Source organism: Mesoplodon bidens (assembly GCF_964165515.1).
Source record: "Mesoplodon bidens genome assembly, chromosome: 2".
NCBI lineage: Eukaryota > Metazoa > Chordata > Mammalia > Artiodactyla > Ziphiidae > Mesoplodon > Mesoplodon bidens.
Genome location: NC_138177.1, coordinates 164498251 through 164510690, shown reverse-complemented (window position 1 = coordinate 164510690; position 12440 = coordinate 164498251). Strand labels below are relative to the sequence as shown.

The 12440-nt window shown below is 43.6% G+C and overlaps 1 protein-coding gene across 8 annotated transcripts in view; it reads left to right on the top strand.

Moving 5' to 3' along the window:
* The first annotated feature begins 271 nt into the window (after window positions 1–271).
* GMEB1 (glucocorticoid modulatory element binding protein 1) overlaps window positions 272–12440 on the top strand; it is a 30484-nt gene continuing 18315 nt past the window's right edge. For 3 of the 8 annotated variants that reach the window (XM_081224776.1, XM_081224777.1, XM_081224770.1), the window contains exons 1-2: window positions 307–353; window positions 6868–7025. In XM_081224776.1, the coding sequence (XP_081080902.1) occupies window positions 6898–7025 (128 nt within the window). In that variant the 5' untranslated portion in view covers window positions 307–353; window positions 6868–6897. Of the gene's footprint in view, window positions 354–6203; window positions 6679–6867; window positions 7026–8781; window positions 9020–9338; window positions 9922–12440 lie in introns of those variants that run through there. The other 5 variants (XM_081224772.1, XM_081224774.1, XM_081224773.1 and 2 more) reach the window with 5 other exon arrangements.

The window sequence follows — 12440 nt, the reverse complement described above, 5'->3', positions numbered from 1 at the left end:
TGCCCCCGATTGCAAATGAGGTGAGTCTTTAATTTAGGCCTCGTTTTCCTCACCCATAAAGTGGGGTTAGAAGAGTTATCAGGGTCCCTGGCGTCCCTCCCAACACTAATTTTCCAGGGCAGGAGATTCTTGCTCTGATAAAGGCCCCAAACCCTCCGGCTGAAGTTCATCCTCCGCGGGGCCGGCAATAGGGACGCGTCCCCTTTAAGGAGCCAACTCGCCGGCGGCGGCGGCCGGAAGTGTTGAAGCCGGGCCTGGCGGCGGCGGTGGCGGTAGCGGCCGTGGCGGCGTCTGCGCATGCTCCGTCGCCCGCCCGCCCTGGCCGCTCGCCGCCCGCCCGCCCGACGGAGACGGTGAGGAGGGGGAGGGGTGGGCGCGCGGGCGCGGGCGCGGGGTGGGGTGGGGGCGGGGGGGCGGGCGCGGGGGCCGCGCGGCGGCCGGCGAGGGCGGGCGGGCGCGCAGGGGGCGGGGGGCTCCTGCCTCCGCGGGCGCCTCCCCACGCCCTGTGCGTGCCGCCGCCGCCGCCGGGGAGCGAGCGGACGTCGCGGCGCCGCGGGGGGGTGGGGGGACGCTGCCGCTGGGTCCGCCCGAGCAGCCGGGCCGCCCCCAGCGCGGCCGGCCGCGGCGCCCGGGTCCGGACCCCGGCTGAGAGCGGCCGGGGGCCGGCGAGCCTGGCATTGGGGCGCCCCGGAGCCCCGGACCGAGGGGCCCGGAAGTCCTCGGCCGAGGGAACAGGAGGGGCCGGAGCGACTCCGGACTGAGAGGCCCGGACGCCCAGGACCCTGGGGAGGGGTCCGGGTATCCAGGGGTATCCCCAAAGGCGGGATCCGGGGAGCACCAGGCCCTTCGATGCGGAGCTGGGGAGAGGCCTGGGTCGAGCTGGGGAGAGGCCTGGGTCTCGCTCAGGCTAGGGGATAGTGGTGAAAGTGGGGCGAAGGGTGAAAGAAGCCCGCTGCCCGCCCGGGAGTATCCCTGGGAGCCTTGGGGTGGGGAGCAAGAGCACAGAGTGGGTTGCTGAAGAAAGGGTCCACGTTTCACTCGGGGGCGCGTTAGAGGCCTCGGCCACTCAGTCCAGGGGGAAAGAAGCAGGTGCTTCCCCGAAGGCGTGTTGACAGGTCCGGCAATGGGAGCAGGGGACAAGGAAGAAGAGCTCCAAGGAGAAGTGAGCAGGCCCCTACCGTCCCCTAGATGAGGGGGCGGTAGGAAGACACCTCAGAGCCTCCAGAGGAAGGAATGAGAAGGGTCCAGATCTGTGAGGGAATAACAGAGAGCTGGGAGTACCTCCTGATATTATAGGTGGAGAGCAGGGTGATCTGGGCTGTCGGGGGTGGGGAAACCCGTGTTTTTGAGAGAAGATAATCGGTGGGAAGAAGGCTGGAGTACCCTTGCTTTCTAAAATGATAGGGGAATTGGCCTGCTGTCTTCTAATTGAGGGGCAGGAGAGGTGAGGGCAGACTTGCTCGAAGGTCCTGGAGTGTGATCCACCCAGACTAAGGCACGTCAAGTCTTGACCTAGGGATCAAGGGAAGGCTTGGCCGTCTAAGGAGCTGGAGGAGGCCTGCGTTCTCCTCTCAAGATGCGAGAAATTCAAAAACACTTCCTAACAGACACAGCAGGGGCCTTAACTGGTGTCTGTTTAGGAGAACCAAGAAGTGGCATTTTCCTCCTTAACCTGGAGGATTAGGGAAAGGGAGGATCAGATAATTTCGAGTCTCACAGAGGATTCTTTTCTCTGGGGGGCTTCTTTTTTTTTTTTTTTTTGCGGTATGCGGGCCTCTCACTGTTGCGGCCTCTCCCGTTGCGGAGCACAGGCTCCGGATGCGCAGGCTCAGCGGCCACGGCTCACGGGACCAGCCGCTCCGCGGCATGTGGGATCTTCCCAGACCAGGGCACGAACCCGTGTCCCCTGCATTGGCAGGCGGACTCTCCACCACTGCGCCACCAGGGAAGCCCTCTGGGGGACTTCTTCATTAAATGGACTGACTCCCCTAATTTGTCAGCCTTTTATCAATTATGTGTATTTAAATTAGTCTACTGACGATGACTTTCGTCATTAGTTGTTAGTCAACCACTTATTCATATTTACTTCAACAAACATATTGAATAACCAACTTGTACTCAACTCCATTGGGTTACTTTGGGCTGTATTTTGGTCTTATCCTAAGCAGAAGTCTCCTCAACTATAGTACGGTGACCCTTCAAAAAACCCTTTTACTGGTCAAGCAGATTTGGAAAAGAATACAATAAAATTTCTAGTAATGAAAACTGAAATGATTGTAATTTAAAACTTAATTTAAAAAAAGAATAAACAATAGATTTGACACACTTGAAGAGAAAAATCATGAAAGGGAAGATAGACGTGAAAAAACAAAACATTCACACACCCACAAAAAACTCTTTTATGCTATTGCTTCCCTAAACACCTATGTAGTGGTCACCAATATGTGACTTATCCCAAACTTCATTTGCCCTGGCTCTTTTCCTCACAGTGGTCCTATGTAGTGATCTTATTGGCTTCATTACATCTGGTAGCACCCTGGATCACCTACTAAATATGTGAGGAGGAATAAAGGAAAAAAAAAATCCAGGAGTTTTGGCCTCATGTAATAACAAAGTTTTAACTTGGAAATTTTCTTAAGAATAGACCACACAATCTACAAAAATTACAATGAAGTATGGAATAAATACATTTTGGAGTTAGAAAATTAAAGGATATCTAGTATTTCTGTTAGTCCATTTCAACTACCAACTCTGATGTTCCTATGATCATGTGACACTTATGCTTACATCTTGCCATGTTTTAAACAATTTTCAGGACACAAAGTGAATTTAATCCAGAGTAAGTCAGATTATCATTTGTTTAGTTTTTTGATAGTTTATGTGAGTAGTCGTGCTTACTTTCAAGGTGTCTTATTTGTCTTTGAAAATGGCTACAAATAATTCTTCCTTTTCATATAAGTTTGACGTATTTCCTTCACGTGTGCTCCTAGAATTACAGAGTGTTGTGCGATTCCACAATGAATACTCTAAGGCCCCTTCCATGAAATACACAAAGGAGCAACTCACTCATCTTGCCTTAGGAGTTTTGGTTACTATAAACAAGAGCTACTTTTCAGTTTACACTCAGCTCGAAGAGATGACCTTGCAATTAGCCAGTGTAGTCTGTAGAGCTGGTTCGGGTTACTTGCTAGGAATATGGTATTTAGGATAATAAGAGATATTCAACCCAAACTTGCTTCTCTAAAGAATGTAAGAATTGCCATGTTGGATCAGACCTGTGTCTCTGACTGACACTGAGAGATGTACCGTGGATGATTATAATTATCTTCTCTGATAAACTCTCAGAAGGTTAGAGAAGCAGCCAGAACCTTCCTCTTGAGTTCCGAGGTGTGTGGGGGGTAAGGAGTAAACTATGAGTTCTTATTGAGGAAAGTAGTAATCAAGAAGTTAGTCTACCACTTATTCAGCCACTTATTCAGAGTATTGTAGAGAGGACTCAGCCTTAGGGTAGAAGGTTGAACTAGAAGCATCCTAATTCTGCTTCTCTAACCCATTAATTTACCTATGCTATTAATTTTTTAACATTTAAACCATTTTTTTGAAATAATAAATTCCCTACAATTGTTACATGCTAAAGTATTACATCTTTTAAATTCATTAAATATGTAACAGAATAGTGTTTGACAACAAACAAGTGTCCGACAGATGTTAGCTGTGATTATTTTAATTCACCCTACATTTTTATGGTTCAAACTTTGACGATATCTATTGGTTCAATTATTCTAGGATTTGATGGCATTTTATACTTCATCATATCCCTTTTGGCTTTTTCTAGACTCAAGGGTCCTAATCATTTAGGTTCTATTGCTGGCAGCCAGCCACACCAGTCCACCGATTCTCTAATCCCCACCCCCGCCAGTTTTAAACCTTCAATTTACATAAGTTTAGATTGTATATTGTAGTATCTTGCAATTACTTTTTTCCTGTACTATGTGACAGTGTCACACATCTCTTTCCCTTCTGTAGCTCCTTAAGAGCAGATAACATCCCTTTTCATATCCAGGGAGCCTAAGTCTGTGTCCGATGTGGAGTAGGGACTCAGTACATATTGAACTGGTCATAATGATGGGCAGTAAGCAAGGCAGCTTAGCCTGAGCTGTCTAAGCAAATATCCCCTCAGTTAAAGATGAGAAAATTCTAGAAGTCTTTTAGGGTAAAGTGAGTTACTCATTGCACAAAAATTTATTACATACATGCTATGTGCCAGATTTTCTTAGGAAGTTTTAGGTAGGCAGTTTTGTAAATAGAAGTCTGATATTTGAAAACTACTTATTACACTCGAGAGTCCTGGGCACTGAGCTAGCACAGGGGAGCCTGTTGAAAAAGAAAAGCTATCCTTTCTCTGCCAGGATGTAGTCTGAGGGGGAGAGGCTGACAAAGGGGGTTGATGGTTGTGACAGGGATGCTGCAGGCGCTGAGGAAGCAAGAAGACCCTCTCAAATCTAGTCGGGGATGTCACAGATGGCCTCTCTGAGGAAGCGATGTTTTAAATAAGTCATAAAAGTTTAGCAGTGACTTGCCAAAGAGGAAAGAGAAGAGAATTCCCGGTAGAGCAAACAAGTGTGAAGGCTCAGGTGAGGAAATATGGCGTAGTTGAGAAATTGGAAAAAATGCAATGGCAGGAGCCCACAATGTGAGAGGAAGAACTGTGAGAAATGAGGCTAGCAGGGTGGGCAGGGGACAGATTTGGTGGGTTTTGAAAGCCATGTTAGGGTCTTTGCACCTTAATAGCAGCAAAGGGGATGCACTGAAGGATTTTTAAGTGGGGGAAAATGGCCTTTAGTAAGATGACTTTGTCCGCTCTGTAGATAATGAATTGGAGATCAAGACCAGAGATTAGGGTACTGATGAGAAGCAGCTGGAAAAATCCAGGTAACAGTGTGGTGGCTCAGAATATGATGATGGCAGCACAGATGGAGAGTGGGGGTTGGTTAAAAGAGATATATAGGTGATAGAATGGATAGGATTTGGTGGTTGGTTGGATTTAGAAAGAGAAGAAAGAGGAGTCAAAAATAGCTCCTTAGTTTCTGGCTTGAGAAAATGGGTGGAGGGTAGCACCATTTATTGAGGCAGGAAACATAGGAGCAGGCTTGAGTGGGAACAGGCTTTCAGTTTAAGGTGCCTACAAGATATTTTAAGAGGCTTTTAGATACAGGAGGTGTTGAATCCAGGAAAAAAGTTTGAATGTGAGAATCATAAAGGGCAGAAGTCTAAGTCATATATGAGGAATTTTAACTAGGTCAAACACGAACAAAAATTGATTGAACCAATGTATGTCAGTGCCTATGATGAGCAAGGCTGTGGGAGACAAGATTTTTATTTTTATTTATTTATTTATTTTTTAATTAAAAAAAATTTTTTTGGCTGTGCCACGGCATGAAAGAAGCAAGATTTTTAGATAAGCGGCACCTGTCCTCACAGAGAGTATAGTGTAGTCATGGAGGTAGATGTCTCTTCAGTTAACTGCAGTGCAAGGCACAGTGTGATAAACACTAGAGGAGAGCTGCAAGCAAGTATTGGGGGACCTCAGAAAAGAAAGTGGTTTGGCAGTGGCTTTGTGGAGGAGTGAGCTTTGAGCTGGACCTTGAAGGGAGAAGGAGATGAGGGAGAAAGGAGTTTTGGACTTACGGAATAACAAAGGTAGAGAAACCTGAAAGTACATATTACGCGTTCAGAAATCTGTGGGAGGTTGGTGTGGCTGGATCTTAAGATTCTTGGGATACTGTAGTTGCAGATGAAACTGGGAAAATTTGGGGGCCAAATGAGGGAGATTTTGAGTGCCACATTAAATGTGTGTATTATAGGCAAACAATTGCTGTGGCAGAGCTGAAATGTGGATTCGGTCATCTGAGTACTAGTTACATATTCACACTTGCATCCATTGTCTGTCTAAGCACAGTTCAGCACAGTCCTAATCGTCTTCAAGTACTCACATATCTAAGTAAATAGAATGTTCTTATCCATATTCTCTTATGTGACTCTCTTATCAGCTGTGAAGACTAACAGCTGCAGAATAACTTGGGACCCTCTGAGCTTTCATTAAGATTGAGATAATGCTCTGAGTTACTTTAGAGTCAAGGAGTTTGTGGTACTGGACAGTGGTTTTCCCAACAGCTCTGCAGGGGAGATGTCAGGCAAGACCCTACCTCCATTCAATATGAGGCAAAGAGGTATTAAGACCTTCCTGGAGGTCATACAATTGGATTCAGCATTTATTAAAAAACCACACTATGCGAACCATCTTTCTTTTTCCCATACAACTTAGTTTAGTTAGCAGATACTTATTAGTATCTACTCACAAAGGACAGAGCATTTGATGAGGTATAATGGCTGGTTGCAAAGAAAACAGCTGATTCTTACTTCCTAGGAGCTTAGTTTGGGATGGAACTAGTGGTGTGCTGTAAACCAGCTCTCTAGAAGAAAAAATACCCTGATTTGTAATGTTTGTCAATTTCTGTGGTGTATATTCTCCCAGCAACTGATTTCAAGCTACCAACTTGATGTCACTAAACTTGGAGTTGGGAAGAGATGTGCACAGTTGGTTCTCAGGAGCTGGTAGAGCTGGCTCCAGCACACCACGGGGTGAGTCACACATACTAAGAAAACCTACAATAACAAGTGAGTACTAAGGCATTTCTGGAAAGATCAGAGCCTATGTCAGCCCCTTCTCACAGTTCCCATCTTTTTCAGAGGACCATGATCTGCAGGGTGCCCTGGGAATTAATAGTTATTATCTTGGTGTTCCTTTCCTATGGTTGCCATCTTTTCAAACCAGACAAAGTTACTGGTGCTTCTTGTTTCTGACAGCAGCTCCAGCTATCTGACTTCATGTGAAAGATGGCTAATGCAGAAGTGAGTGTCCCAGTGGGGGATGTGGTTGTGGTACCCACTGAAGGAAATGAAGGGGAGAACGCTGAAGATACCAAAACCCAAGTGATCTTGCAGTTACAGCCTGTGCAACAAGGGTAAGTGACTAGAGATTTGAATATTTTGAAAAATTTGGGAGGTTCAAAGAGTGAGGAAATTATAACTTTAAGGTGATTTAGCACAATGGAACATTCAACATCAAACTCTCAGAGCTAAGTTTTCATCTCTATAATGTATTGTGTGCTATATTTGTCATTCAGTACTTATTACAACAGTTTGCTGTTTCCTTGTCTCTCTCCGTCTTCTCTACTGTGAGTTCCTTGGGGGTAAGTTACATGGTTCCATCATCTTACTTATCCACACTGTTTAGCACAAGGCCTTGGTACATGTTTACCAAAAGACAGAGTAGTTAGAGTCAGAGGAGAATAGGCAACTGTAAAAGTATTCCTACCAGAAGTTCTCTGGACCCTTGTGGATGGGCAAATTACTAAGCTTAATCTATCAAAAAAATATTTATCAACCACCTACCATTAAACAACGTATTTCAAAGGCGTTGAAAGAAATATAGCACATGGTTCCAACCATAATGGAGCTTGTAGTCTAGTTGTGCAAGGCAAAAATACATGTTTTGTAAATAAAGAGATCACTTACATGGCAAAACCTAAGAAGTGCAGAGTGGCATGGTTAGGACGTGCTTTTGAATTCAGAGGATCACTATGAATTTGAAAGAAGATATAAGATTTTTCAGTGGTCTTGAAAGTTAAATGGGAACTAGATCTGCAGAGAGAAGCCGGGGGTAGTTATTTAAAATAATTTTTTTTTATTTTTAAAGTTTTTTTTTTCATTTTGTCAAATATAGTTTTTTTTGTTTTTTGGGTTTTTTTGGCTTTGCTGCGTGGCTCGTGGGATCTTAGTTCCCTGACTAGAGGTGGAACCTGTGCCCCCTGCATTAGAAGCATGGAGTCTTAACCACTGGACTGCCAGGGAAGTCCCAGGGGGGTAGTTATTTTATTTTGGGGAATGTATAAAAGATTCTTCACGGATCAGAAATGTTCTTGGGCAAACATATACAGTTGGCCCTCTGTATCTGTAGGTTCCGCATCCACAGATTCAACCAACCTTGGATAAAAAATATTAAAAAAAGAAAATCCAGAAAGTTTGAAAAAGCAAAATTGAATTTGCCACATGAAAGCAACTATTTACATAACATTTACATTGTATTAGATATTGTAAGTAATCTAGAGATGATTTAAAGTATATGGGAGGGACTTCCCTGGTGGCTCAGTGATTAAGAATCTACCTGCCAATGCAGAGGACACAGGTTCGCTCCCTGGTCTGGGAAAGTCCCACATGCTGTGGAGCAACTAAGCCCGTACGCCACAACTACTGAGCCTGCACTCTAGAGGCTGTGAGCCACAATTACTGAAGCCCATGTGCCCTAGATCCCACGTGCTGCAACTACTTAGCCTGTGCTATAGAGCTCGCGAGCCACAACTACTGAGCCCATGCGCCACAACTACTGAAGCCTGCTTGCTCTAGGGCCTGCGTGCCATAGCTACCTAGCCTGTGTGTTGCAAATACTGAAGCCCACGTGCCTAGAGCCCGTGCTTCACAACAAGAGAAGCAACCGCAATGAGAAGCCTGTGCACCTCAATGAAGAGTAGCCCCTGCTCACCACAACTAGAGAAAGCCCGTGCACAGCAATGAAGACCTGACACAGCCAAAAATTAAAAAAAAATTTTTTTAATAAAATAAAATGAAGTATATGGGAGGATGTGTGTAGGTTATAGTCAAATATTCAGTACTATGCCATTTTATAAGGGACTTGAACATCTGTAGATTTTGGTATTTGCAGGGGTGTCCTAGAAGCAATCCCCCACTTATACCAAGGGACGGCTGTAATCCAATTCCAGTCTACTAAGTAATGTACCTTGCCTTAAAAATTTCTGGAGAAAAACAGTTAACCTATCTTGGTAATTTAAAAAGCTTTTTAGTATAGGAAATTTCAAATATACCCCCAAATAAAGAAAATATAATGAACCCCCATGTAAGCATCCATCACCCAGCTTCAACAGTTATCAACACATGGCCAGTCCTTTTTTTTTTTTTTTTTTTTTTTTTAAATTTATTTATTTTATTATTTTTTATTTTGGGCTGTGTTGGGTCTTCGTTTCTGTGCGAGGGCTTTCTCTAGTTGTGGCAAGCGGGGGCCACTCTTCATCGCGGTGCGCAGGCCTCTCACTATCGCGGCCTCTCTTTTTGCGGAGCACAGGCTCCAGACGCGCAGGCTCAGTAGTTGTGGCTCACGGGCCTAGTTGCTCTGCGGCATGTGGGATCTTCCCAGACCAGGGCTCGAACCCGTGTCCCCTGCATTAGCAGGCAGATTCTCAACCACTGCGCCACCAGGGAAGCCCCTTTTTTTTTTTCTTTTTTTCACATGGCCAGTCTTATTTCATCTCTATATCCACCCACTCCTGAATTTTTTTGAAGCAAATCCCAGACATTAGTATGTATCTGTAAAAGATAAGGACTTTTTCATTTTAGTTTTTAAAATATAAACATAGTTTGCTGACATTTCTGAATATTGTTGAGCATAAAGGAAATATTCTAAGGTCTATAAGGGAAAGTTGATATAAATAATGCCTAACATATAGCCTACAGAGTGGTTTAAATTTTTATTGGCACCAACAGATTATGCATGCTTATTCAAACTCATTTGTTTGGGAATTTTGTTTGATACACATACACATACTTGTAGTTGTTACCTTTTTTTTTTTTTTTTTTTGCGGTACGCGGGCCTCTCACTGTTGTGGCCTCTCCCGTTGCGGAGCACAGGCTCCGGATGCGCAGGCTCAGCGGCCATGGATCACGGGCCCAGCCGCTCCGCAGCATGTGGGATCCTCCCGGACCGGGGCACGAACCCGCGTCCCCTGCATCGGCAGGCGGACTCTCAACCACTGCGCCACCAGGGAAGCCCAGTTGTTACCTTTTGAGGTAGGGTAACATCAGGAAGAATTAAAGGGCAGGTTCTTTAGCTCTCCGCAGCTTTATTTTATTTTATTTTATTTTTAGAATTTATTTTCTTATGGAGTCATCATTTCTTCTGTCTTTCCTAAAGTACTCCAGTTGTCATTTGTCCTATCCCCAGTAGAGACAGAAAAAACTTCTCTGCTACTTAGAGACTTAATTCTTTTGAAGATTTGGTTCCACTTATTTTTCTGTTTGTCTTTTTTATTTTCCAAATGATATTGCCTTTTCTGGAAACCTCTCATTGCTTGCTTAGGTAGAGGATCTTTGTACAACATATATTGACTCCCCACTCCACTGTTTACACTGAATTTTAGTGCATGAGCTAGTGAATAAACATTTTGAGGTATTGCATTCTTTTTTTTTTTGAGGTATTGCATTTTGAGATGCCTGTCGGTTGCTTTTTCTAGTTGTATTATTTTATTATTTGAATATTTTATTGCATTTTAGCCTCATTTTATAAAAATGAGCAGGGTACAAAAGCAGTGATCCTAGTTATAAGAAATACTGGTCTCATAATTTTAATACACTTGAGACAAAGATGGAAATCATCAGGTGTCAGTCTTCAGCCTCATCACACTTAACCTGCTTGGCTACAGTTCAAGTATGAAGGAGAGAAACAATCAAAGAGTATATATGAATTGCTGGGAATAAATTGGTAAAGATTATATTTAAAAGGCAAGAAATAATTAGGGATTTTATATAAGTATTTTTAGATTTCAATATATAATTCCTCTTGCCCATCTTTTTAGCTTTTACATATATGACATTTAATACTTTCTCAAATATTCATCATATACACATTTTCAGGAATACATTGTGAAGCAAAAGTAGAGAGTCTGGTAACAGTCTCTTAATATGAATACATAGAACCTGACGCATCGTTTAAGATGATACTTTCTTTTTTTTTTTTTTTTTTTTTGCGGTATGCGGGCCTCTCACTGTTGTGGACTCTCCCGTTGCGGAGCACAGGCTCCAGACGCACAGGCTCAGCAGCCATGGCTCACGGGCCCAGCCGCTCCGCGGCATGTGGGATCTTCCCAGACCGGGGCATGAACCCATGTCCCCTGCATCGGCAGGCGGACTCTCAACCACTGCACCACCAGGGAAGCCCTAAGATGATACTTTCATAATAATACTAGATTGGTTTTTTTCTTTTTATAAATTTATTTATTTTTGGCTGTGTTGGGTCTTCATTACTGTGTGTGGGCTTTCTCTAGTTGTGGCGAGCGGGGGCTACTCTTTGTTTTGGTACGTGGGCTTCTCATTGCAGTGGCTTCTCTTGTTGTGGAGCACGGGCTCTAGGCGCGTGGGCTTCAGTAGTTGTGGCACGTAGGCTCAGTAGTTGCACGGGCTTAGTTGCTTCGCGGCATGTAGGATCTTCCTGGACCAGGGATCGAACCCGTGTCCCCTGTATTGGAAGGTGGATTCTTAACCACTGTGCCACCAGGGAAGTCCCTAGATTGGTTTTAAAATATGTCCACATTCAACTTTTTTTAAAAAAAGATAGATACTGAGGTACTCAGGTACTAAGATACTAAGAAGACTTAATTCTGGGAGTTTTTCAACAAAGAAGGCTTGTTCAGCCTATGCTTTCTCTTTAAAAACAAAAAAAGATGGTTATTAACTTTTTCAAATAAAACCTTTAAAACATACTTAAAAAGTCCTCAGGAGGAGTGAAGGTACTAAGATTCCATCACCATTCTTGGCTTTCTAATTCATTTTGGAGTCATAACAGAGTTTTTAACAATGAGATCAGGGACTGGTGATTTTGGTATTACATAAATTTACTCAGTGTGCTGAGTAGAATAGTTCAATTTGAGGAGTAGTGACCTTACTTTCCTTATCATGCTCATATCCCTCCCTAGTAGTAAGTTTAAGGCCTTAGGAAGCTGTATAAACTCTTTCAGATCAGTAGGGTACCCCTTAGTTTATGTAACGATCCCACATTCAATTAATCAGAATATCTTTCCTTATCATTCAAGATAAAAGGAACTTAACTCTGTGGATTTTCAGTTTTCAGTGAATTAGAATACAGTGATGTAGACTTAACTTTAAAACTCCAGTAAACATAATTTTACCTCACTTCAACGATTCATAAGGCATGTCGGTATCTCATAATGCCTTAACATTTTAAACATATTTTATGATTTTTTACCATAATCATAGTAGGTATAGAGAATTAGGCTAAATCCATCACTATCCTGAGTTGCTTTAGAAAGATTTTCCCTGATAAAATCTTGTTTGCCCATAAAAAATATAGACTATTCCCTGACTTCCCACCCCAGGTGCAATTTTCCGGTTGTTGAAATTGTGTATAGACAAGAATTTATTCTTTTAAAGAATTTTGCACATACTGGTCAAGTTAGAATGAACTTATCAAATTTACTTGAAGCAGTGGTTTTTTTTTTTTTTTTTGGCCACGCTGCAGCTTGCCAGATCTTAGTTCCCTGACCAGGGATTGAACCTGGGCCCCTGGCAGTGAG